Below are 28,000 nucleotides of genomic sequence, written 5' to 3' on the forward strand. Positions count from 1 at the left end.
AGTAAGTACTATAAAGGGGATGTTTGTAGGAAATATTATGTAAAAGTAAAAACGTATCAGAAATAATTTTTATTGTTTCCTTTTTTCAATAAACGCATCAAATTTTCACGGACTTCTTTAATCGACATCTGTCAACATATAGTATGAAAAAACAGCGAAAATGTTACGTTGCTGGTGTCAACTTATATTAACGTCCAAACAGTAAATATTACATATTTTTAAAATAAATTATAGATTCTTGCATTCGCGAACGTAGAAACTGTCATGAAATGTTTAATGAACATTCGTTATTGTATGTATGTATATCGTCACACATATGGATTCTTTTATTTCGCATTTGTTTTGAAATTAGTTATGCTCGCGTATACAATGCATATAGCGTGAAATTAAAAATTCTCGTATATATTCGGGAAGCATCAATCCAAAGACAATACTGACTCAACGGAATTTCTATTTCTTGATTGATATTCTCCAATACCAACATAGTTCAGTGGACCTCCAAATATTCTCCGATCGTCCGGTAAATAGATTGGTTGTAGATTGAAAATGAAACGCCTTGCAGAATCTAGAAAGGTACACGTAAAGATTCTCAAAGTAAGTAATATATTGGGAATAAATATTAAAGCTGTATAATTGTATAACAATCAACCAGAGCTTCCGAAAGAATTTTACTTCTTGGGGCAAAATTATATTTTCTTATTTTCTTTAATTGTAGTATTACACGAATGTTGCTAGATTGAAATATATTTATCTTTTTGTTTATATAGCGTACATAACATCTTTTGGTTTTATAATGATATATTAATTAGTTTATAAATTTATTAAAAGTGACAAGTTTATGTTATATTTATTTTTTTTATACTTTTAAGTTTTAATTTTCTAAGGCAATAAACTGTAAAAAATACAGTTTTTTTAGTTATGAAATATGGAAACAGGGACAATGTTATTTTTATTTTTGTTTTTTATTAACACATTATAATTTTCTCGCAAGTAATTAAGCTAATACTGACCTGCAGAAAAATTTTTGTCTGTCGTTCGTTGTCCAATACCATTTAGCGTGATGGCCTAAATAAGATTAAACTTGTTTTAAGTAATTTTCAACTTCAATATCTTAGATAGAAAAAATATTATTTCGATTTCATTCCAAGTAACAATGGAAGAACTTAAAATAGGATGAAAGTCGTTGTAGAAATTATGATAAAAATATTTCTTTTAATGCAACATGCACTCAAATGTACTGTATCGATCCTTCTCCCATTATACTTATGATTCATGCAATATTGATTGATGCATCTTTATAATCTTCAACTTTTAGATTACTTTCCTTCTAGTTAATTTTTAAATCTTCATATTATTTGTCGCTGAAAATTGGTAAATACGTAGTTTCATTCATGCAATTGAATATCTTTTTCAAATATTTTATTAAAGTTCATCCTTACTTACTGTAGTTGTAATATTGTCTTTTCAAATTTTTATAAAAAAAGAGAAAATTATCGTAAAAAAGTAATTTACTTGTTAAGCACTGTAATATTTATTTCATTAATTCTTATAATATTTCTTTCTTTATGTATGCAGATTGTATCACGAAATACATTCTTGGCCCGCAACATAATTTATATAAAATTGAACATCATTATAATGTAATGATATTCTGTACTTAATATATAATTATAGAAAATTGGATAATTATACAAATCTCATATAGGGATCTTTTGACTGAAGTACTGCTGGATACTTTTTTTACTATTCTCTTTGCTTTTTCCTATTAGTTATTCTGCAGTCTAATGAATATTAGTCACTGTTATATGTACATATATCTCAATAGGAAAGATATATCGATTCAAACATTGTTCCTGATGATAGGCGAACACATACGTTTTTGTTTCAATAAAAAAAGGAGTAATAAATTTCCATATGCTATGACCTAATATAATAAAAACGCAATATACGCTGTTGTGCAAAAATTTCCAGATAGATTTTTCACTTTATATCCTAAAAAGAATTTTAACTAATACTGGGTATGATGGTATAACAAGTAAAAGATTATGATATAGTTATATAATATTAGTTAAAATCCTCCACAATACTGCTTGTGGAATATAAAATGAAAGATATATTTGGAAATTTGTACACACCATTCTACACGAAGAGCAGGAAGAACAATTTTTCTTGCAGATAAGTCGCATTAAATCATGCAATATTAGGTATTCCTATGTCATGTAATTCGCATCAATATTTTAAATAAAACATACACACGATGCATAGAAAGATTCACTTTACATCAACTATTATACTATCGTAGTAGGTGAACGGAAATTACATTATGGATAGAATGAAGAAAGCAAACGAACGATCATAAGAACAAACGATGCAACAAGCTTTACGATAACACTGATACCTCTAAGCTTCGTACTGCGTTTTCGTGTCATCGTGTTCGGGATTGTTGTTTAATGAGTCAACACTCTCCTCAACACTTATCCTAGACGAATTTTCCGGCTGAAATTATTATACATATATTTTCGATTATGTTTGTCCGCATTCGAAACTTTTGAATTATTCTCGATTTTTTTTATATTCGTGTTCCATATGACATGATGATCTAATTGATAGCCGAGAAAATGATGTTTATGCGTCTTAGGATTTTTATGGGTATTATGGTATAATTTTCTTTCATGTGTTTTGTGGGTTTACGAGGAGTGAGATGGCACAACGTTTTAGAATTGATTTCCTTAAGGATGTTTTATTCGTTGTTCGTATAACATAATCAATATTGCATATTTATATTTGTATTTATATGTATAAAAAAGAAAGGGTAAGGGACGTACATACAAAGCCGACAGAGATAAATAACAAATGTATGATAGATGGATATGAATAACGCTGATGTGTCACATCGCAGCCAAATAATAATGAATATATCCAACAAAATTTGAACACATTTACTTTGTGGTGAAATCGAATCTGTCCTTAAACTACAAATTTTTCTTCATTTTGATATAATCGAGTAACAGTTTAACCCACTAAGGACTATTTCAGGTTGATGCAACATTTCATTTGCATTTGCTTCGGCCAATTTACATTATTGAACTCTGTCTCTTTAGTCCTTTTTACTTAGAATCTATTTCAATACCATTTCTTCTTATATATAATAGTACGAAGATGGAAGAAATTCAAATATTATAGTATTACAATATGATAAACTTTTCTTAAAACAGGTCTTCTTTTGATACAATAAGCAAATATGCCTTTGAAAAGTGTCTATTATTCCAATACATACAGTTTCTGTTTACAAAATGATATTTTTTATATGGACAAGTTACTTTGTTTATGTTTTTTGATTTATGTATCGTTTATGTATCCATATCCACTACTTGGTCCTTAATGGGTTAATCAACTTATACGAATATCAAAGTAATAAAATCATGAAGATCATTTTTCAACACTTTTCTTCGTTTCTTAATTTAGCTTAGTTCCACGTTTAGTTTGAGATCTTTGAAAAATAGATTCTTGCGATATCGGACCGGATTCGTATTTCAAGGACAAAGACCTATCTATTCAAGGAATAACTTCTTGATGTTTTTCTTACCGACTTGACAAAATCTTTATCGTCAGTATGTTCTCCTTTCAACTGATGTCTCTCATCCTCATCTGGATTTTGTTCTTTGGAATCGTCTCCTTTTTCTTCTTCTTCTTCCTCAGCCGCCTCCTCTTCTTCACATTCTTCCAGTTCTGGCTCCTCCTGCAGATCTTCCATTGACTGGAAATCAATGATTCGATGCGTAGAAACCGAATTTATACTTAATCCTTGTACGTTTTATCGTTTTCTAAATCTTTTATAAATTTTGTTTTATCGTTCCACACCTTGGAACGTACCGTAAAAAGTAGCATATGTCGTTGAAATATTTAATAACAAATTCTCGATCAGAATATGAAAATTTGGTGTTATCATTTTTGTAATAAAAATTAAAAACTAACAACATTTCACAATATATAAACTAAAATTGATTTACCAAGAAGAAAACGTTAATTTTCAGAGTAATTCTTTTGTAAAATATTTTTCACGTTACTAGAATTATATAACATTAAAAAATTATCGTGATCAGGTATTCGTTTATTTATTTCGATATGTTTTAAAGTATTTCAAAGCGAGCCTGCAAAGTAGATACAAATACGAATAAGACATTTGTTGCACATGCATCATGAAATCGTGTCAATTTGAATAAAAAAAAATTTTCCTTGATTGAGATACTATCGAAAAATCTACTTGGCAAACTGCTTAGAACTTAACATACGTAATTTTTATAAAAAAAAGAAAAAATCTTTACGAATGGATTTGGTTTCGGAGGTTTAGTGATGATGCCTGTATTTACCCCTAGGAGCTCCTTCCTCTCTGGTTCTTCATCTGCTGTAACATATAATTTTAAATAATTTCCAATCTATTTCTACGATAATCTATATTCTAATAATTCCGATTTTCCTATTCTATTTCCTATCCTAATTCTATTTATCGTTATTGAAGACGATTGTTAATTCTCTTAGTAGTCCATCTATGTATAGCTCATCTTCTAATATTTTCATTGAGCTATTATAATAGAGTTTCGGTTTTCCGAGTCCCGTTTAACCGATGTTCTGTATCGATGAAGAGTGAAAAAGTGTAAGCAGTCAGTAAATAGTAAGTACACGTACGATATTACGTTCAAAATTATTACTGTACTCTATTTTTCTATTTAGGATGTTTTATGACAATTATGCTCTTCATACTTCTCAACCAATCAAAATCCTTTCTGTTATTATCAAAGTTGATTAACATTGAAATCCTCGAAAATCATAAAATTCTACAGTTAATTTTCCAGACTATCATTGTAAATAAATATATAAAATAAATAATTACTATATTTTGAACATTTTACATATTTCATATATGCATTCTATTCACTTTTGCATCTTCAAATACAAATTTGCAGCTTATTTATCACGATCTTAAACTTACCTTTAATATGAACCCTTTTATCGTTAATTAAGTCTTTCGACTCCGCGTTGGCCAGCGGTTTATACTCTTTCGCCGTGGACTTATGCGTGCCATTTGGTCTTTTCTCATCTTCCGTCATGTTCTTGAAGCCTACCGTTTTCACGGCACCAGCTAGTTGATCCGTATACTGTTGAGATTGCCATCTTTGAGATCCGGAGGATGAAAGTACAGGCGAGCCAGCGATCCCAGCTTCGCGTCTTCGACGTCGATCTTTTCTTGCGCTTCGCCAAACTTCATAGATGCAGCCGATCACCGCGGTAACGAATACGCAACACAATGCGATGAAGATGTAAGTACCAGCACCTTGTTCCTCCTGTGTCGCGTCGGAATACTGCGATTTATATAAATTCCTCTTCGGAGGATCCTCCATCCAGGATCTGTTGCGATCCTTTGACATATTTATTATATTAATGCTTATTTCATCTTACTATATTGTTGTTTGCTATACCGTAGTTACTATATTAGAATGTCTTGTATCGTTATAGTATGTATTTCGAAGATAGTAACGTGTCAAGCTTAATTGAAAGCTATTGTAACAAAATTCTTTGATAATATAACGTGTGCACGTAAATGTTAAATAATATAATAACTTTGTTCGCAGTTTACATTAACTGGATTTCTTATACCAATATCTATATTCCATCAACGTTTAACACTTTGACTGTCACGCCGGAATCACATGTTTCATGTCGCTCAGGACGTCAAGAGAGTATTTTTATTATTCAAAGCATATAATGGAAAAATAATAATAAATTGATAATGTAAGACAACATTCTTCCCCAATGGACCGTTTATCTTATTGGTGGTCACGCGTGACCACCGTGGCGCCTTGGTAACAGTTGATAGCGACATACTATAACAAGGCTTCGTTTATTTCAACAAACAAATTCGTATTCGTTATTTCGTCGTAAGCAAAACATCCAGAATATATTGTTGAAACATGTAGAAGATATTAGTAAAGAGTATTTGCTCAATCTATATATTACAGTAAGGTATGANTCACACTTCTAACTTCAATTATATGATTATAAAGCAGCATTTACGATTATTTTCTAAGGTGTGTTTATAATAATATTTGTAGATTACCCCTTAAAGATATGGATGCAAACACAGTGCACCGTTAGATGCAATATTTGTTCTCATTTATTTTTTTATTGATGTTCTAATAAAAATGTTTAATCGTTCAATGGGGCACTTTTTATTTCAAAGTATCTTCTATTTATCGGTTATATTCAAAATGCTCTAACTGTCAATTTTCATTGTATTTCTACAATTGTAAGAAGTTCAAGCGCTCCGGCCACCAATGACCACCGTGGCGTCACAAGAGAAACCGTGGCCGATCATATATGACCAAGTCAAAGTGTTAATATCGCAGAACCTATCAAAATGGTATGTACCAGAATTTAACTAAGTATGAGTGACTTTCTATATAAAAAATATTTAAATAAATGCTTTACTATTGTTGTAGTGTTTGATAATAAAAAGTTTCTTACAACGCTATCGTTTCTGGGTGGATCAGGGCCACGTGGTTCCGTGTGAAAGACCGCGCACTGGGCGCTCCTCACTCCAGCAAGTATCGTCGCCCTGACCGTTTCGCTGCCCTGTTTCGTAAATAGCATATATTCCTCGAGCGGTTTCATGCTAGGTCCCCCGTTGATCGATACCACGACGTCTACAAGAAGAGGGTATCCGTCATTTCGTAATCGCAATGTGGCTGACGATCGTTTTGTCTAACATAAGAAAGACAGTATTCTATTAGAAACCACGGTTCGACTCTTACTGTCGACGAATAAACTGTTATCGGTTTTCGACAGACTTTTGTTTTTCATAGCGGCTTGATTTAACGTAGCACTCACTGCTCAGACAGCCGGTGTATCCCTTGTATTCATTGCCGCTGAATCGAGAATCTGTCGTGTTCAGACCGCCTAGTTGAATCTCTGTCACGCCTGGACTATTGTCCTCGTCTTCTCTCGGCTTCAACACTGGCATTGGCACCATTTGCATCGGCTGCCGATCGATCTACAACCAGTAAAGGGATTGTCAATCATTTTAGGAGATGGTATGCCATTCTAAAGTCAAATTTAATCTGTTCGACAGATATTCGACGGCGGATGTTGCAAGGCGTTTCAATTTACATCAAATGCGATTTGTTTTAAGTATTCATCGGCGTGTCTGTATTTAGTATAAGTAGTTATTAACAGACTGTTTTTATATATCTAGGTAGAAAATTCGAAAGTGGAAAATTAAACGGAATGCAAGTAACATGAAAAAATATATAAAATATCCAAAGTATAGTGCTTTCTATAATACTTGATAGGTGAATTAATAATCTATCGAATATATACTTCTGTAATTCTCAAGAATATTAATTTGCATAAAAATGCACAGTCTACTTGTAAAACTAGAAAAGCATTGAAACAATAGCAAGAATAACACACCAGAAGCGTGGTCGTATTATTATCTCGAACATAGTAAATGCTGTGTCGGTTTCCATTTGTGAAGCTTCCCGGACGTAAACGTACTTCATATGCGGAGCCTTCTCTGTCTTCTTCAAAAATCAGCCCACCTTGTGACGACAAGGCAACCAGCAAGTAGTAGTTTCTGAAAAAAAAATCTTTCAAAAGACATCTAGGATTCAAGAGCGATTTCAGATCGTGATTATCATTGGAACGAATTCAAAATATAAAATATATTGATTGATAGTGTACGGATTAGAAACATAGAAAAACGACGAAAAACTTACTTATTTTCTGTTTGTAAAAGTAAAAGAACCATGGTATGCTGTTGAACATCGTTAGTTGAGAATGCTAATTGAACCTTCACTTGGTTCACTTTGTCAACCGGGTCGAACTCGCGCTGCAAAACACTCTCGCCACTGAAGTCTGCTCCCTTTTCTAACAAACAACGTCAATTTTGTACTATTGAATTTGTTAAGTTTCAAAATCCTCGTAAATCTCTAGAGAAATGTAATAATTCTCAAATATAATAGTGTAGCAGAAATTATTTTTTCAAATTATTTTTATTATTATAATTTAATATTATCTAACACAATTTATATCTTTAGTATTTAGGTAATCTATTAGTTGTTCAAGGTCTTATCATTTGTAAATGAGCGATGACTTTATTTTTTCAGGATTGATTTTATTAAGTACAATCGCATAAAACTCTAAGTGACATCATCTTTTTATTGGTCTAATTTATTTTTCAATTGGTCTCTGTATCGTTATGGGAAGTGTCGAAAGAAGGTTGCATCGAAACATAAGAACACGTAGTGTATCTGCTAAAATAAATAAAAGAAATATAAATAAGAAAGAAAGAATAAATATCTAAGAAACATAAATTTCACATTCTATCTATCGTATCTTTATGTATATGATTTATTTATTAAAAGCATATAATATTTTCTGGTGAGACGTGCATTGTATCCAAATGACTAATTGACATTTTAGACGTTTCATGTGAAAACGTTTTCTATTAACATGCGATCTCTTCTAACCTCAACGCAAATGAGCTTTAGATCCAAGTTTATTAGGGTTTTCTTTCTTGTTTACTTTAATGAATACTGCGTGCAATATTCGTAGATGAGGTATCATGTGACATGATGTCGCTCACGCGATCTCTTTGAAAATATCTCGCGTGCCTATTTTTCATATCTCAATATTTACAACTGATTAATTAAATGTTGTTTCACATGAAATTTAAAACACTTGTCTTTCTACATTCAGCATCGTTTTCTACGTTTTCTAATTTTTCTATGTTTAATTCCTCTCTATTAACGAAAGAGACCGAACGAATTATTCTTTACTGAATGAAATATGAGAAATGTTATAAACAATTTATTCTATCGATGGATTCATTCTAAATTAATATATACAATATTTTAAAAAGAAGCAAGTCCATCATTGCGATCGAATAAATTAACCATTGTACTAGGTAAATCTATTAAATTATTTAATGATCGGATGAGTCGGACAAAATATTTTTAATTTTCCTAATAATAAAACACAGAAAGTATTTCATCTAGTAAATAGTATAAATGATATCACGTTGCAAGATATCTCCATAATTCATAAATTAAAGAAGGATAAATTTTGTTGTTCAAATCATTTTCTCAAAAACGAAACAAAAAAAAAAGCCTTGAAAGAATATACTTAAAGCAAAAATATCTCACCATCAGCGCAATGTTCCCCAAAGTACGACGTCAATTCACAGTTACAAGAAAACTCCTGTCTTCCAAAATCTTCCGTACAAGTTCCGTTGTTCTTGCACGGGGTAGCGTCACATTTCATCTGACAATTAGGTAGCACTCCTTTGCTACCCTCGTGATTAGCCTCGTTCGCAAGACTAGGCAAATCAACTAGATATTCTCCGATCATCAATCCACGAAGACAGCCGACATAGCCCTTAATTTGCATATCTTCTTTGCCGAACCTCAGCAGATCATTCGAATCGAAGCCTCCTAGATTCACCTATGTAAGATTTCTGATCATTGCATACATTCGATTCAATTTGAAAGCCTGAAATCTCACCTGGAAGTAATTGCTGGGCGGTGCTGGTGGCCTCTGAGGTGCCAGTACTTCCTTTTCCGGATTTATCCAAGGTTTATTCGAGTACGTGTCGAGCAAGATTGGAGTGGCGTTTAGGGTAGAGTTGTACTCGTTCACGTGAAGTGTCGTTGATTTTTCGTTCCGAATTATCGCAATTTGGACCGAAATTCCTGTGTTCACACCTGGAAGATGCTTGTACGTTACATATTGCTATGTCAAGATATATAATATTATAAATTACTGGCTACAATATTATACATTATTACAAAAAGTATTGGAACACCAATCTATCTATTTATATGCTAATTAGTTAATGTAAAAAATATAAATGTCGATAATTCAAATATATTAATGTTCGTATTATTAGTAGTATTTTCATAGGACTACAAAAAATTGATACTATGAAAATGAAATTTTAAAATAAGATAATTTCCTATGTTCCGTCTGTTAAAATAATTAACAATAAGATTGGGGCAATTCGCGGACTGCAGCAGGTTCAATAAAGAGCCCAAAATATTTCTGAAATAATATTCCTAATAAAATATCCCTTTTAATTACCTGGATATTCCACGGTGATGTTCTTAATCTCATTACCAGCATTGAATAGGTACACTATACTGGTGCCATTCGAGATATAAAGATGAGCAAAATTATTCAAATGATCATTCGCATACAAGATCAACGAATGAGTATCATAAGTCCTCAAGTTGATCAGAATATTTTGTAACAGTATACTCTTCAACAATACTGTTTCTTCGCTTTCTTCGTCTTTACCAAAATAATTCTTTTTGAGAAACGCACCTTGGGAAGTGAATGTCAAGGCCTTGTTGTTTATATCTAAATGATCGAATCGATAAAACGAGAATCGAGAGATAAAATGTGGAAATACATAGGTGACAGTGGAGATTTGAAATTGGGTGCAGAAGCTTACTCGTCTCGCAATAGGTGCCAAGGTGAGCCCATTTGTTCTCGCAGACGCACTCGAAGTTGCTCCACAGTTCTACACATCTGGCACCGTTCTGGCACTTGTTCGGTTGACAGGAGGGTTTGCAGTCCTTTATGATCTCGGATAGATGGACCGACATGTAGCTGTGAATGTCTAAAATCTCCCCATTCACAACCAAACCACGAAAACAGCCGATGAGTCCTTGGCGAACTGAAGAAGTCCTCAAGTGTTCTCTAAGAGACGAGAGTCGGTTTTTATTCTTTTATTTTGGTCAAGTCGTTGAGACTATAAAGATGCTTTTCATTTTTAAATCCAACCAATCCTAATAGTTTCTAATATTTTCTATGTTCGTAGCTTCCTATTTTTCTAATATTTTTTTAAATCTCTAAGCATTTTTTGTTTCCCTAATTCTTCTAACATTTTGTTCTTTTAATTTTTCGGATATTTATTTCTCAATTAGTGTTTAATCAGCGTTGCATCACCTGGGAGATTATTAGCGAAAATGAGAGAATATACTATACACGAAAGACTAACGCAATAATTCGGTTTCCACGATAAGCATTAACAATTCGTGGGTTTTGTTATCTTCTAAGGTATTTTTGAGAAAGGTTTCTAATTTTTCTACAGTACTTTGTTCTCCCTCTTTTTTCTCAATCTTCAAACATTTCTAATAATTTATAATATTTTACTGTTTTAATATTCAGTCTCAGTCTCGTAATGTTTTTAATATCCATAAATCTTTCGTTCTTTAAATATTCCTATATTTCTCTTTTTTTTAAAAAGAAGACACTTCAAAAAAGAATACTCACGCGGTGGCTCCGCCAATAAACATAGAACCTTCGAATGGCCCAAACTCTTCTTCAGGTAACAACTCAACCATTTGATAGTCGGTGTTGATCATGAATCTGACATGATAATCATTATAGTCGATCCAGATTTTCTGCCAGTCGCCATTGTTCAATTTTCTTATGCTCTGCACCTCTAACTCCCTGATAGTACCAGTATTTAGAGTGAAGTTAAACGTCAATCGAAATTCTGAAGTCAAAGCAACCATGAAGGATGGATAATTGCTTCTAATTGGTGGTTGATACAGAAGAATGGCCTTTTCTCCAGTTGTTCGAAAACTGAATGCTATATCTCCTTTTCTCCAACCAGGCACTTCGATGTACGATTGCGAGGTCGTGAACGTGACGACGTATTTCTGTGTATCTAAAAATTAACGAATGTAATAATTAACGATAGTTAACAATTCTCGAGTGCGATTAAATTTGTGAATCTACGAATCGGCGTAGAATGTAGAAGATGCGTCATGAGAGCTATTGAATCTAAAGAACCAATTACTCAAAACAGTTAAATTTAATTTGATAAAGAAACATCGCTTACTAGTTTCGACACATTCTAACGGTCCCAAGGTAATTCGTCCTTGTGCATCGTCTTCGAGATCTTTTTGTTGCAGAAACACCATACTGGTGATGCCTAAGGAGTCTGGTCTTTCGTAGTATCCTTCGTCAGACAGCCATTTTCCTGCGGTTCCGGCGAGAACATCACAGTTACAGCTTAGATTTGCATCGACGCATGTCCTGTTCACTAAACATAAATGTGAAATCGATATTTCATTAATATTAATACATTGTCAGCTTTATTGATTATTACGGTAATTTCGAATCAGAAATGTAGTAGAACTCTATTTACGAAAGTGTAATTTCTACGTAGAAGATATGAAATATAAAATCATTGTAACGTTTGCTATGATATCAAATCTAAAGTATTTCTTATGATAATTGTTGTTTCACTTCTTTATTTTACGAAGTATAAAAAGCACTTTTAACCCTTCTGTGCCGCATAGTTTCTCTAAATAAAGGTTTCTTGTGTCTCGTATAAATCGGAAAATCACGCGATTGAGATAATTAAAGTCACTAATTCATCCTGAAACGTTTTATATTATATGGATTTTCGTTAAAATATGGTTTTTATATAATGAACAGAACGTTATAATTAATTACTATATTAACGAATAACGAATATAATATATGTCGGGTTGGCGTTATAATTAGGGTTGGGGTTAAGGGCGTGAACCGAATCTTCGTTGTGATTAGACATTGTCGTTATGCAATAGAGAAGATATTGACTAGAGCAAATATGATTGTTACAGATATCGACAAGTAACCGTGGTAATTAGATGCTCGAGACGCTAATGACAATGATCCTAGGTTCGATAACGAATCCGCGGTCAACGAGATAATAGATGTACGCTCTCACAAAATCTAAGTCCGACTCTTGGTTAACAAAACGTGGAATATTCACTGATCGTAAAGACGTTATTCCTTCTCGTCAATGAGATCGTACGAAAAGAAGTGACTTTCCGTCGCGATGATGCCACTGAGGAAAACTATGATGGAGTGTGTCTAAGGGCACGAGATCATCGGATTCGTGGAGCGATGCCTTCGTTCAGAAGGTAAGGAAAATTGACATTGCTGGTCAATTTCCATATTGGTGGTTAGAAAAGGATGGTAGCCGCCCTTGAGGAAAAGTTGCTAGCGGGAAGCGTCGTTCGTGAGAAAGTAGGTTTCCCCTATCTTCCCGTAGTTGGGACAAAGACTGTTTGTCCATTTGAAGGACTTTAGTTAACTAAATCTTAAGATTTATAACGGGTCCTCAGGCTAGCTGAACATGCACTGCGGAGACGCATCGATATCTGGCAATCATCTTACCCAGAGAATAGGGTCTGCGTGTGGCGACCGTTGGAATGTCTACTGTCAAGTATCCCTACAACTATTTCTTTTAAGGAGAGCTATACTGTTGTTACTCCATACCTTTGTTAGACAAACGTTCATCCCTTGACCGCGGCTACGTTGGCGACTGATTGTCGCCTCGAGCCCAAGCTCACTGTTACAAATCTCGAATAAATACAATCGGATTGAATGACAATTGTTTAATTACGGCTATGGTAGAATCTAGATTACAATATTACGGGATTTTCCCAAAGTTCCAAAGGAAGGCTCCGGTGTTCTTTCATCTCCGACATATATAATATGTGAAAGTTCTAATACTCACTTCCACAAGGACAGGATCCCCTAGTCACATTTCCTATGTAGTCTACGGTGGTTCCTTTCGAGCTAATGAACCATGTAGCACTGTGCAATTCCAATGGCGCTTTGTAGCAATCGTACTTGATGTACTGACTACAGTACAACGAATGTGAGATCAATTCTTGTAGCATCTCTGCAGTGAACTCTCTGTATTTGATGTCGAAAGAAAAATCGGATTCTGCAGTGGATCTAACGTCGACTTGTGAGGGTAGATTGTGTTCTACTATAGTCTTTGTCGAGTCCTCGATAGACTGGAACTCGCACTTTACATTCGCTGGAGGGAATCTACCGTTTCCATCGATGTCGATTGTGTAAGCTCTGTCCTGGGTATATCCCAATAACGCTAGCTCTTCACAGGTTTTTCTGTATATAGCTGAAATTTTACATATTTTTGTATCATTTTTTACTCGCGTTATTAATTCTCTTACCATGATAGATTATTACGCTATAATATTAGGTTGTCCGAAAAGTTTCTTTCGTTCTATAAGGAAATAATGGATGCACAACATTTTCCGTTTTATATTATTTTATCGAATTACGTATGATCCATTTTGTTCTATCAAAATAAACGTTCAACAGATTAGGTTTCATGTTTGTATAAAGATGCGTCGTTGTAAAAGACGTGTCTGTAAAAGAAAGACACTTTTCGGACAACTTAATAGATTATTACGTTGTTGGCTACTCAGTCGAGCTTCAGCATTCTTGGGAAAGATTAGTTTGTTTAAAAAATTTTAGTAGTCGTGATGTTTGATTATTATTTTCTTCTTTCTTTATAGAACAGAAATTAATACTCTAGAGGCAAAAAATGTATTGCAGCATAGGATGAGATAGTCCAGATTAATTAAAAATACAATTTTTCACGTTATTTCAAATATTTTGAACAAATCTGAAAATTTACTTACTAAAGTGACAATTTTTCCCGATGTAGCCAGTGCCTGTACAGTCACAAGTAATTCTGTCCTCTGTCACCGAACATTTCCCCTGATGTTCACAAGTGTTCGGTCTGGTACAAGGATCGACGAATTGGCAATTATCCAAGGCTACCTCGCCGATCACTCTATCGGTATTGATCACGTGTCTAGGTTCTATTCTCTCGTCGTTCACCTGTATTTCACGCATACATCCAACCAGACCTGAGGCAGAGTGCAACGCGTTATAATTTAACGTTCTGGTCACGTAGTTTCTAAAAAAAAATGTTGAATTTACCCGCGTTGCTTTTTCCACTTCCGATGATAACTTTGTCGCCCAATTCGAACGCCATGGAGAAGAGTTTGCTGTGTTTGTTCCGATAATCCACCAGGACGTTGAGCTCTCCTCTCGTGTAATTCAATTCGACCGCGTGCCAAGAGGTATTGTAAGGGGGAAATTTGACGGCGGTGGAAACCGTGATGTTCTCCGTTAACACCGGGATCAGTTGAAAGCGAATTTCGTCGTTTATCACGCGCAGCTGATCATTTGTAAATTCGTAAATCGTAATAGACAATTAAAGATGCTGTTACTTTGTGATACTTGACAGTTTAAATTTGATGATACTTTAAAATGTCTCTTTTAACCGAAATTCTACATCGAGGTAGAAGGAAGTCAGCTTGAAATTTTGTTGCGTTGGAAGAATAATGCGAAGAATCTGAGCAAACTTTAAATAATAATGGAAGCCATCGTTTGGATTAAAATTAAAACAGATTTTATTTTATTTCGAAGGTTCGTTAAAAAACGAGACACTATTATTTATAGAATGATTTAATCTTATAATCTGATGCTAAAGGCAGCAAGTGGGAAATAGAATTCTTATGGGATTCCAACGAACAAAGTACAAATTTATATAGTAGAGTAAAGTTATAGATGATATGTTAAATTTATGTATATAAGTTTCTTTAAGAAAATCTCAGTTTCTTAAACAGTTCCCCAATAACTTTACTATACAAGTTTTGCTAGAAAATTTTTCTATAACTTTACTAGAAAAATTTATCTTTCTGAACGAATCTATTCATCTTGTTTATCGTTTTTGAATAAGATGTTCGTAACATACCTCCCAGTATCCAAGACTACGATTACTTGTCACATTCCCTGACGCGACCACAGCCACCGGTTTCGAACTTTTGAAGTCGAAGCTCAGTTTAAGGGAGTCGGTGCGTGCTATTGGCCACCAAATGTGGCTGTCCGCGAACGGATACGTTATTGGAATCACATCAACATCTGCCTCGTAATACTCTGGCGCCAATACACCGATATAATGCACCATGGGGTTGGAACGTTTCAACTCATAAATAATGGACTTGTCGTTGAAGAAAACGTACTTCAGCGAACCTGAAACCAATTCAATCGATTTCCATCGATCTTTTGGAGTCGGCATATGAGCGTGTGCTACTGATATAAATATGCGTTTTCTAAACGTATCCAGATCACTGAATCATTAAACAACAGCGACAAGATGTTCTTAGGTGATCGAGTCATGTAAATTTGTTGACACTTAAAAAGGAATCAAATATCAAATATGAAAATCGCTACAGGTCTTAGACAAGCAAAAGTCAACTTGAAAAAAGAGTCGTCAATTTTAAAGAATTTACGGTGCCATTCAAAGGATAAATTTCTTTCGAGTAATTGTCCGACTAATTTCCCTGTATTACACCTTAAAAAGTTATGAAATGTAAATTAATAAAGTGATATATAGAAGAGAGAAATTGATATTTCTTAATCGCGTAGCGGATGAATAATTTCTAATTTTTCTAGTGAAAATGGAAATCACTTTGATTTGATATATAAAATTTCGAAGTAACTGGCTGTAGTTTAAGTATTATAATAACTGACAAAGATTCGTACCTGCAAAATTATTGTACGACCGAAGGCCTTTCTTCTTGTGCAATTCAGGACCACCGCCAATGTAGATCTCAGGATCGATTATCATATTATAATTCTCGCCAGGAATTTCAAGCACTTTGATTTCATCGTCCAGACTAACGAACACCAAAGATCCATTATGAAATATCGTTAAATTATTCCAATGGTTCGAGGTGATATAATCGCCTAGCTTCGTCGTGATCTTCGATTTGTGGCCGAAATCTAATGCAACGTGAACTGATCCGTTCATGATGTATGCTGCTATGTAGTGTGGCGTCCCATCGATTTCACCGGACGCGTAAAATAAAGCCGAGTCGTCCCATTTTGTCTTTATAAAAGTTAATAGAAATATTAGAGAAATTTCTTTACGGATGGAGATAAAAATTTCTTTATTAAGTACCTTGAATGCAAGGCTTATCCTGTTCACAGACGAGTGAACTCTGTCCTTCCAATCGTAAACGCGGAACGAGACGTATGAAGAACCTCTTAATGTTAAGATCGTGGCCGCTGAAATATATCATTCTTTTATACAAGATGTGTCAGTAAGTTTGGACAAAAGTTTGCATCTAAATTCTATATGTTAATCCTTCGTAGGTAAAATATATTGTTTACGTTCATATGCTAGTAATACGGTCAATAATTAAATTAAATATATGAAATTCTTTCGATTCTTCGAGGAACAAAAATTCTGTACGATTATATTTCATGGAAATAAAATCTTATTATATAGTATCATGGACAAATGGCTAAGAAATATCGGGTGAACCATAAACAATAAATTCTATCTATCAATAAACTTATCATATAAGATAGAAATCATTGGAAACTTTAATTTCTGATATTTCTAAATAAATAAAAAATCCTATAATTATAACTATGATCGAATATAAAATTATCATTTTATAAGCGAGTTATTTATTTTCCTGATGTAAATAAATGACGAAGGACTATTTTCTTTTTACGTACTGTATACATCGCATCGTTCTCCTTCGTACTTCGTCCCAAAGCAGTCACAAGTTAAACTATTATAGTGGTTCACACATTGGCTCGAGATGAAACAGAGATTCTCTCGTGTTCTACATCTGAAATTTGTTTATCAAGCGAATCATTCGAACATAGCGATAACAATTATCGTAATATATTTCAACGACTCCCTTACTTGTCTATGCAGCCCTCTTTCACATTTTCGTGCTTCGTGGCAATCAGAGGCTGAATGGGCAACAAATCGCTTGCCGATTTGCCTGAGCTGAGAACCATATCTCTTATGCAGCCAACAAACGATTCTATTATATACTTCACGCCGTGCAGTCTCTCCTCGGAACTCAACCCTAACGAAAATTGTGTAATTCATGAGAAAACTGTTTTAATATATTCTACGGTTTCCTTTCTTTCCTAATTCTCATTGTTTATAGCTGTATCAATGGACTATTAGCGACTTAGAATCAGTTGAAATTATTGGCTGACTTTTCCGACAAGATCGTCTTTTCTTTTTCTTAGCTTTAGCAATATCTAATTTAAATATTTCGGGACATTTTTTTTATAAAGGAAGAACCGCTCGTAATATTAAAGTATATAAATTAATCGAATGCAAATTACAAATAGAAATACGGCAACTCATTAAAAATTGTACAGTTAACTAAACTTCCTTCAGTGAGTACCATGCAGGTATCCTTGAAGTTTCACATCTTGATTTTTTAACGCTCTATACATCGTTAAACTCTTCACGCGTAAACTTCTGTTAAAGATATATAATCAAAAATCAGCAAATCAGAAGTAAAAAATAAGTTTCATTACCTCCAATAAGGACAACAGACGCGAGTTCTTCGGACACTCCGTAATTGACTGCGTGCTCCAGAACTTCGAGCGTCGTCTCCTCCTGTTTATCGTCCACCCTGGCGATTAATTTCGCTCCGTGGACGTCGATTCTCACCAGAACGCTATGCCATTCGTCCCTGTTCAACCCCTCGCCGACGGTCAGGCTGGTTGACCGCTTTCCGAACACGTGCACCACTTTCAGCTGACCCTTTTCTACGATCACGTACAGAGCATAAGGGTCTAAGCTCTCTGGTCGATCCTTCACGCTGTGGTAGACCAGCAGACCATGGGGTAATTTCGTGCGAAATTTGAAAGATATCTCACGACACAGTCTGCAAATTAGATCCATATTTAGAATAGTGGATCAAAATTTTCCTATTAACGTTGATTTCTCGTATTTTTGTGCCAAGAGATTGATAACGCGACATTGGCTTGATTATATAAATTGTTCAAAAGTGGAACTGATCGATCCTATTCTTTACAGATTTCTCAATTTCAATGTTAAAGATACGGAAGGATTTATATACTAATGTCGTTAATCAGTTTGTCCTTCGTGTGATTCATGCGTACAATTTAAAATTCTTTGAAGCATAGTTAAGATTACTCACCGAAGTTGGAAAGGTTTTATACCGCTACCGTCCAGCTGAATAAACGTGTTACTTTGCGCGAACATAAAAGTCTTCTCGTAGCCAGACTCCATGAAAGTTAGTTCCTGTCGAGTAATTCCTCTCGTTAACAAATTTGCTATCTTAATTATTTCCTTTGTTAAGCGACGAATTATTAGATTAATTATAGTTAATACCGTGATATTATGAAATATCTGAATTATTTGTCTCAATCAAATTAAATATATTTGCATCGTATGCCATAGATTTTGAGACAGATTTAGGGAAGTTAGTTCACCTTTCCTCTTTTGTACTTTGGTACAGGTGGTTTTGTTGGTTCCGGCGGTGCAAACGTTGGTCGTGGAGTGATGGCGGTGGTAGAAGGCAGTGTGTTCGTGGTTGCAGTGCTCGTTACAAATACGTTTCCCTTTGTGATCAAATAAGGTGGCAGTGTATCTAAGAAACCAGAAATTCAGTAAAAATACTACGAAAATTACATTTTCTCTGGAAAGGTACCAAGTTTTTATTAAAATTAAATCATGGTAAAATTTTCCGTGGCATCTTTTAGTTTACTGTCTCCTACGATTTTGCGTGATATCTGTCTCTTTCAGGAGACAAATCGTACAAAGATTTTTCTAGTTAATTATATAAAAAAGAATGTGCAATACAAGGAGAAAAAATTTCATTCACATGTTATACAAAAGAAAAAAAAGTTATTCAAACGCCTAAAAATGCATCGTTGTAAATTCATAAAATTTCTGTAAAAAATTAGCAATTGGACGTATTGATTATTCTGGAAGTACTGATGTTAATAGAAGTCTACTATTTCCTTTTTTTTATTTTTGTATTTTTATACTAATCGATTTGTGCCTTCCAATTACCTCATCTCTTTCTAGTACATTATCCAATCACGATATTCAAATAATTGAATAAATGACAAAAGTAATCAAAGTATTTCCTTACGTTCAGGACCACCCACGCAATGGTAAAGACACTCAACTTCCGAATTGAAACGATTCTCGTTTCCTAAGCAGCCACCGTAAAGAAAAGTCCTGCATTTCCCTTCAGTCTTGATGAACGTCCATTTCTGAACGTTCTGCTTGCACGGTCCTGGTTCAGTTTTCACGAGACACCTGTCAGGGAACGTTCTCTTCGTGGTAGTGGACGTGTCCATTTCGTTGGACAGATCGATCTCTGACGAATCTGTTAAATTCGCTGAAACGATCGCGTAAACGTATGCCCAAACGAGGATTCTGAAGATCCATCTTTTGTGGTCGATCATCGTTGTTTTCTTGCTGAAAAATCGAGCAACGTTCATCTAGTATTTCGTATTTTATTTAGATGATGCTGTTGTTGTGGATTGTTGAAAGCAAAGAAGGTTTCATATAGAGAATGTCGGATAAGTTAGGATAATTCCAGACTTACTTTTATTAGTTTCTATAGCTTGATAATTTTTAGAAATAATTTTTGGAAGATGTGAAAGAGAAAACAGAGTGCTAAAACTGTTTTGTAAAAAAATATCGAGTAGTTAAAATAATATTGGTGTTATTTTTATACATCTATCGCATAACCGTTTCTAGGAATAATTTTTGGGAAATGTGAACAGTTAAACAAATAGTTTCAACGAGAAATCTTGGATTGTTATTGGTTGATTTCAGATGTTTGTGCATCTTAGTTTTAAAGGTGCAAAAATGCACAGAGTGCATGGTATAGCAAAAATATCATTGCTGACAATTGCGTCTTAAAAAGATCGTGATGTTACTTTAATTAATTAAAAAAAAACGCTTAGTAACTATTTTTAGAAAATAAGAATAGTATCAGGCAAGAGAGCAGAGAGTTAGTCTTAATCAAGAATGTAGCACCATTATCAACGACGATTTCCGAAGTGAAGAAAATTTCGAAAGGAACGTTCATGAATTAAAATATTTGTATTATTTTTATCGATCTATCTTGTTTGCCAATCATTTTTGGGAAATGCAGAAGAATCGGTACTTAATTTTAAACAACGATTTAAATACATACGTATTTCAACGAAATCCAATTGATCCATATAAAACTAAGCTCACCAATTCCGTCACTATTAATCGTCTTATTTCTGAAGAATTTAAGAATCTAAGAATCTGAAGAAATGAAGGATATTAAGAAATTAATCTACCGTGATATTAAAATTTAAAAAATGTAGTTAATTATCGCGGTTACTGAATGGTTGAATTATGGTACATCAGTTTTACTCTCAAATAAACGGTCGAAAAGTTCAATTAAAAACCAATCTCAAATCCGCACTTCCATCGATAAGGATCATTAATATCAATCTGAACTGCTACTCACACCTGACACACTGTCCCGGAAACTCAACTTAATTGCACACTCTAATTAGTCCTTTCTTCGGTTTTCGCCGTACCACACACTTTTCTAACCACCGCTCTCAACGGCACTCCTCCGCCCATAATTCACATAAAAAATCCAACCGAAAAAAATCACTTTCGAAGTAGGTTTCTCTCGTACCAACATCCTCCAATTTCATTCTGCACGTTTCACGTTTTGAATTGTGTGGTCGCTTCGTGGAAGAAGAGCAAAGCGCAAGTACGAAGATGGGAAAAGAGGAAAAGACGAAGTTTAAGGATCGAGCAGATCGGCGAGATGCGGTTGGATCTCACGTGCTAGGCCGGTCTGGGACAGTTTTCTGCGTCCAAACATTGAGGACGCACGAATCTGCGTACCTTGATGTGCCGTGGTCCAAACGAGATCGCGACTAGCTAGAGGACAGGATGTGACGTCAGAAGGCCCCCGGCAAGCACGACGGCGGCTGCGAGTCAATTGTCTTCTTTCGCACTGACACACCGATAATCTGATCCCACACGAACGACACGCGTGTGCACACGCCGCCACGCACCGTCACGGTCCGGCCACGATAAGCGTCTCCTCCTCTTCTTCGTTCGAACGCGACACTCTGCCACCTTCTCGATCAACGACCAGAGACGCTCTTACAATGTCACCTTCTTCGTCGGCATCGCGAACGGCCGATCGCCTCGAGATGATTCCAGTCGCTTCGAGGAAACCGCCGCAAAACTTTTCAATCGATTCACCAACGTTGGTCGAGGGATAAACGCGAGAGGAGTACAGTTTGTCCTACGAGTTTGTCCTAATATGGATTTTAATATAGATCTTAGCAAAAGTTAATATATTTGTAAATAATTTAGTATCGATCGATGGTACACTTAAACTATTAATACGCTTTTACTTAATAACGCGTCCAATTTCCTTTCTTATCGATTGGCAAATTGAAGAGCTTGGCAAAGTTTCGGCACGCTTTCTATTCATTTTTCAGTCTGCCACAGATACGGATATAGGTAGTACCTTATATATTTTTACGAACGCGCATTATTAACGTTCTTGACTTTAAAACATCTTTCAATTTGGGCTTCGTAATACCAAACATTTTTTTGAGATCTGCATCGGATGACTTGAACGGTTTGTCCAATGCAGTGGCATCGTGGACGATCGCTTCAAACGTATGCAGCACTCATTTCGGAATGTTCAGATCTTTTCAATAATGTAGACTTTAAACGAAGTTGAAACATTATAAGACAAGGCTTATTCGATAGGACCTCGTTAAATATAAACTCGATCTTTGTCTCATTAGATATAAACTTTCGTGGATATCGCCAGTACGCCACTCTTGTGGGACAGACTGTATTGGGTGGAGTTTTAGGCTACGATTTAAGGCGGATGCATATTTCGACGACTCAACGTTCTGACCAACTCAATGCGTCGACGTAATCGACAATTTATATTATTTTTATTATTTTCAATAATTAAAAGTCTGTATATAGATTTGTATAAGTGTACGCGTCATAGTGTTCAGATGTTTCGTTCGTCAGAACGCCAGTTCGTCTGAATACGCATTCGCTGTAACTATGGCCTTAATCGCGAGCACTCGAATGTAGGTGTTTGTTGGTGTTGGGTGGATGTTTGTGTGATGTTGGTTTCGGTCGATTTGCTATGATACGAGTGCGCTTTTGAACGTGTCATTTTTGTAAGTTTTTGGATTTCGAGTTGGAAAGGATGCAAGCAGAAATTTGATCTTTTCGTTCAATTTTTTGTTTGATGAAATTGTTTTAGGATGAAATTGTTTAGGATGAAATTGTGTTCTGATCTACGAGTTGTTGAATTTTAAAAAAGAAACAGGGCAGATGTGAAAGAACCAAGAATTTTCCATTGCTCTTCAATTGTTTGTTTGTCTTGTTGAACGAAATTGTTGTGTTTAACATGGTCAATGATTTTCGTAATCTCGTTGTCGCAATTGAATCATTTAATATAATAGAACTACGTTTATCTGAAATCCATTAATTGCAGGAAAATTTGATTTAATGTTTGATTAACTAAATCCCTATTATTCGAACGAGCAATCGTGGATAATGGTATGTATAATCAATAAATTCCAATTACACGAAGTACCTACATGGTTCAGATAAATACAATTCCACCATAATAAAACTGTCGTTGATAATCATATAGGGTGTCCCAGGTTTTCTGACCAAACTTTGTTTATAGGCATAAATAAGAGAAAAATGTTCTATAACAGTACTGTAACAGACTCGAGATTACTATGATACAAAGCAAGAATAGGTCGACAATCAATGTATTCTGTAACTATTCTGTAGCTATTAATATCGGTATTCGATATTTCAACATGTTCACTGATTATTCTTAGCAGGTACATGTCTCTGACAGAAAGTTTAATTTATGAATTAAAATTTATAAAAAGAGTTTTGTTTTTCTAAGAGCTTCAATGCTTGCAAAAATGTTAGAAATATTTTATTTGAGAAATGCCACTTTTCCAAAACATTCAATGTTTCTCAAAATATATTACAAATGGTTAACATAAAAAATTATTGATTGTACATATATAGTATACATAATCGAATGTTTCTAAGTTCAATATGAATCGCACCTTGAAGGGACTAAACAGCTGGAGAACATGCGAGGAAGTGAATCGGAAGTGCGTCGCTATTCATCTTCGTTTCCATCATTGCCGCCACCTTTTCCTATTCTTCTTCCTTTCTCCTGTCTGTTATTCCACCATCTTCTGTTAATGCTCCTGTTGCTGCCGCTGCCGCTGCTTGTAGCAACTAGACACTAATTTATTAATACCACTCCGACTGTTACACTCTCTTACTCGTCATGGTTTATTGACTTCCATTGCGACCCCGTAACCAACAATACGTTTTCGCATAATCCCTTTATCTCTTTAATCTCTGGTTTTCGTTGGTTTATATTACATCATTAATTTAAGAGAGAAATTTTCGAACGGTCTAACGTGAAATTTTACTTTTCGAATAAAATTTCAAAAATTATCATGAAAGATTCATAAATGGCACTTCACTCTTTTCGTATTGAATATATTTATGCGAATAATTACAGCGTCAGACCAATTTGCCATTCATATTTTCCGAAACTTTTAATACAGTTTTTTGAATTTGAAGTTCTTTTAAATTTCTAATTTTCTTTATGAGAAAAATGAACTTATATGTACAGCTTCAAGAATACCGTGACCCGAATAAGACTCATTTTAGAAATACCAAAGTTCCTCTCATGAAACCATTTAATGCACCTGCGAATAAATATGGTTTCAGTAGATTTAAATACCAAGATTATCGAATTTGAAGCACCAAAATCGAAATTTATCGATTTAAATGGAACTCTAGTACAAAATCCTTACGAACATTAAAATTGGCAAATGACAACAAACTCGGGCCTCGGAATTGAGCAGAACATTTTTGAAATTTCATTATTAGCCTACTGATTTAATTTCGTTACTAATTGTCTGAAGAAACATTGACGCGTACCACTTAAATAATTCAAGAACGCACAAGTAAGGTAAATTCGCATCTCAAGCAATCGAACAATTTAGTTCACGTTCCATATTATTTCACTTGCGAATCACAGTAGGCGAGTTTCTTATTTTGAAACAGCAAGGTAGCAAGCTCTTCATGAACACTCCTGTTGTCCTCAGAAAATCGATATATCGAGCAAACCTGGCGAGTAGGTCATTGTAACGAGCAGGCTTTAAAGCGAAGGCTCGAAGAGAAGGAAGAGAATTCCTGCTCTCCATTTACGTAATGAGCAATCAAATTTCTTACTTCTTTTTCTTCCTTAGAATTCCTGATTAATTAAACGGCTCAAAAATCAATAAAATTTTTTTCAAGCTAACCTAGTTAAAGTGAAAGTGGAGTAAATTTAAACTCTTCCTCCATATCGAAATAGAAATAAAAAGTTATCGTATAATAAATATAGTTTCTAACTCTATGGCAAAATGTAATATTCCGTAGTAAAGTCACAACACCACACAATAACTACGTTTGTGCAATTGATGTAACTTCTTTGAGAAGTAATTTTAAAAGAAGAAGAGAATATCGTTTTTTAAAGAAATTTTGTTTCATTTCTTATAAAACCAGGAGGTTCTATTTCTATTATTCTTTTCACTGGTTTCGTTATATTTTTAGAGCAACTACGTTTAATTTTTCTGAGAAATGATTTCCTCACTTCTTTTCTTTTATGGATATAAACTTGATTAAATTGCAATGAATAAGATTAAATAAAGCGAACAAATGGTTGAAAATCTGAATCTTGTAATGTTATATTTTTCCGTGTAGGGTTGAAAATTACAAAGGCTGAATCAACATGTCTCAAATCTTACGATCAACAATATGACAATGTATTTTTAAACTCGACTCAGGTTACTTAATTTCAGGATATTTCATTCTAATTTACATATCCTATGATAATTTATATATCCTATGATATCCATCTTATAATGGATAAATATCAGCGATGATAGCTTTCGTCACATAAAGTACAGGAAGCACTTCATTCTTAAGAAGTACATAATTTAATCCAAACGGTTACTGGTCATCGATGATCCACACGATGTAAACTTAGCGTGGTTTAGAGTTAAAAATATCAGAGAATATTGCGAAAACAAATGTAAAAGTTAATTGTTCAAATTTTATTTTTTCTTATCAGGATCAAGAAGATCGAGAGTATCGTGAAAATGTTAAAAGTCACCTTATCAAAAGTCGTCTTTCCCAGCTCACACGTTAAGGAGACGTTTCCCTGAGAAAAGGAATTACACTTTAACCGAAGAACACCTAATGTATCCAGGTCACGAATCAGCATCCACTGAATTCGAATACTATCGTCGTCTCTCGATTCCCCGAATGAAAAGCAATCCATTACTCATAATCCATCTCCACGCACGGGATCAATTTTATTTAAGACCAGAGGACTGTCGCATGACCGGAAATCACGTAGGGCGCTACACCGATCTTATCCTTTGAAGGGAAACGATTTAGGATTTACATAAAGGAAGTTTATCTTCTAAGAGTTGAACGCTAACGCGCATATCAATGAGAAAGGATGAATTAACCAGTATGAATCAGTTTGATGTAACTATCGTCTAGGATCATTGCACGTTGCTTCTTTTAAGCGTAAGAAAATTTTTACGCGGCGGTTTTCATTGTCGCCTCTAGGTTTGTGTAGGCGTCACTTAATTCTCGAATGTTGTGAATAATTTTTCGAAATATAATAAAATATTTTATTATGTATAATATGAGAATGCTATAAATTATTTATCTTGTTGGTTGTACAGCACTTTTTAAAATTCTTTGGAGTAATTGTAAATTGTTAGACACTATCAGTTAAATCGTATTATTCGAAAGCAATAATCGAAATAAAAAATTATTCGAAAATTTAAATCGATTCTAATAGAAGACAAAGTTAATTTTAAAAGTAATAAATTGGTTAAAACGATTCGTCATTCCGAACGATTTGTCATTCTTTATTTTTATTTCGAATAAGATTTGTTCAAACCTGGCCGCGTCTATGGATGATCCAACAGGTTGATATAATGGAAATAGTAGATCGAGCCAAGTGCATAAGAAGTTAGCGTGATAGCGATAATTCTTTGTGTATATACAGTTTTCTCAATCGTTGAACTAAAGATTGAAAGTGTTTTTTTAAAGGAAAATGCATCTGTTTGCATCTCGGCGCTGATTCTTATTCAGAGTTAGTCTGCTTCATTAACCGAATTGAATCTTTAAGGACGATCTTCTAATTGATGCGATTAATAATCGCTGTGTCGCTCGAGTGCGTTTGTGTCATGCTTTAAAAATGTTCCCCTTCTTTGCTTTACACACTTTTTCTCCTCTCGTCGAATGTACTGTTTATAAGAAATTAAGGCCAAATCCTTGTAGAACTTCATTTTTTCAGTTAGTCGAGTAACAAATTCGAAGATTTTTATTTTTAGCAAAGGGTATAGAAGTGTGCTTTGTCTTTTGAAAAAGGTGTCAAAAGCAAGTATTTGGAAGAGAAAAATATTTGTTTTGTCGACTTTTGAATAAAAATTTACACTTTTTCGCGAACCATGATATTGTGAGACGTTTTGTCGCGTCTGAAGACGATTCGGTAGGTCGAATTTTTTCGATTTCAAGATTTCAAAACTGTTTTAAGTTTGTTTATATTAATTTCTCCACCGATTATTACAGATAATTAAGCATCGGTAGATTTGAGGATAATTAAGTTCACGTTACCAAATTTTTTAAATAGTTCAGTGACATAAATTAATTCGATATTAGCACTTTTGTTTTTACCAAATTACTGTTATTCGTCTCTTTCATTCTTTTTTTCATAATGAGGGCAGATGACACTTCGATACATTTCCAAATTAATCATTTCCTTTGAATTTCAGCCCCTCCACAAAAAAATTATTCCGAAACTAACAACTAATTCTTATCAATATTATTCTCATTCGAAACTAAATTACTTACACGTTCCAAACATAGTCATAAAATCTTCACAAGAAGTCAAAGAGATCACCTTCTAAACAAGCACACTGATCATTGCTCACTCGCGGCAGAAAAAATATTATGTTACTAAAATTATTCGCGATGGAAGAATTTTCTGTTATCAGGCCCGTTTGTAAAATTTGTAAAAAGAATTTGTTTGAAACGATATTCTGTCTTTTGGTGTGTCGAAGTGCGCGACGCGACGGAATCGCGCTTACGACTGACACATTAACTCATTCTCCAAGCCGCCGTGCTACTACAGGCTTTTCCTCCACCCACGCAGCCAAC

General features: G+C 34.3%; 1 protein-coding gene across 3 annotated transcripts; it reads right to left on the bottom strand.

Moving 5' to 3' along the window:
* Positions 1–54: 54 nt before the first annotated feature.
* On the bottom strand, positions 55–27,944 carry LOC122569898. Of its 3 annotated transcripts, XR_006317612.1 has the most exons (30): positions 27,695–27,944; positions 23,821–24,005; positions 19,830–20,161; positions 19,165–19,322; positions 18,870–18,973; positions 18,241–18,593; positions 17,606–17,774; positions 17,413–17,528; positions 16,847–16,953; positions 16,429–16,774; positions 15,638–15,915; positions 14,818–15,058; positions 14,514–14,744; positions 13,577–13,984; positions 11,906–12,109; positions 11,332–11,731; positions 10,508–10,755; positions 10,135–10,413; positions 9,559–9,758; positions 9,201–9,498; positions 7,773–7,923; positions 7,468–7,630; positions 6,886–7,048; positions 6,523–6,701; positions 4,991–5,417; positions 4,326–4,405; positions 3,587–3,757; positions 2,399–2,496; positions 1,011–1,065; positions 479–565 (listed from the first exon to the last, which is right to left on the bottom strand). XR_006317612.1 is itself a non-coding variant. In XM_043731534.1 (29 exons), the coding sequence occupies exons 2-29, from the start codon at positions 23,847–23,849 to the stop codon at positions 417–419; spliced, it is 6,036 nt and encodes a 2,011-aa protein (XP_043587469.1). In that variant the 5' UTR covers positions 23,850–24,005; positions 27,695–27,944; the 3' UTR covers positions 55–416. The 3 variants fall into 3 exon arrangements, 2 of the variants coding, with proteins under 2 accessions (XP_043587469.1, XP_043587468.1); XM_043731534.1 differs by lacking the exon at positions 2,399–2,496 and having other exon boundaries at positions 55–565; positions 4,326–4,402; XM_043731533.1 differs by lacking the exon at positions 2,399–2,496 and having other exon boundaries at positions 55–565.
* Positions 27,945–28,000: the final 56 nt, after the last annotated feature.

The sequence above is a fragment of the Bombus pyrosoma genome, linkage group LG8 (assembly GCF_014825855.1).
Source record: "Bombus pyrosoma isolate SC7728 linkage group LG8, ASM1482585v1, whole genome shotgun sequence".
Classification (NCBI taxonomy): domain Eukaryota; kingdom Metazoa; phylum Arthropoda; class Insecta; order Hymenoptera; family Apidae; genus Bombus; species Bombus pyrosoma.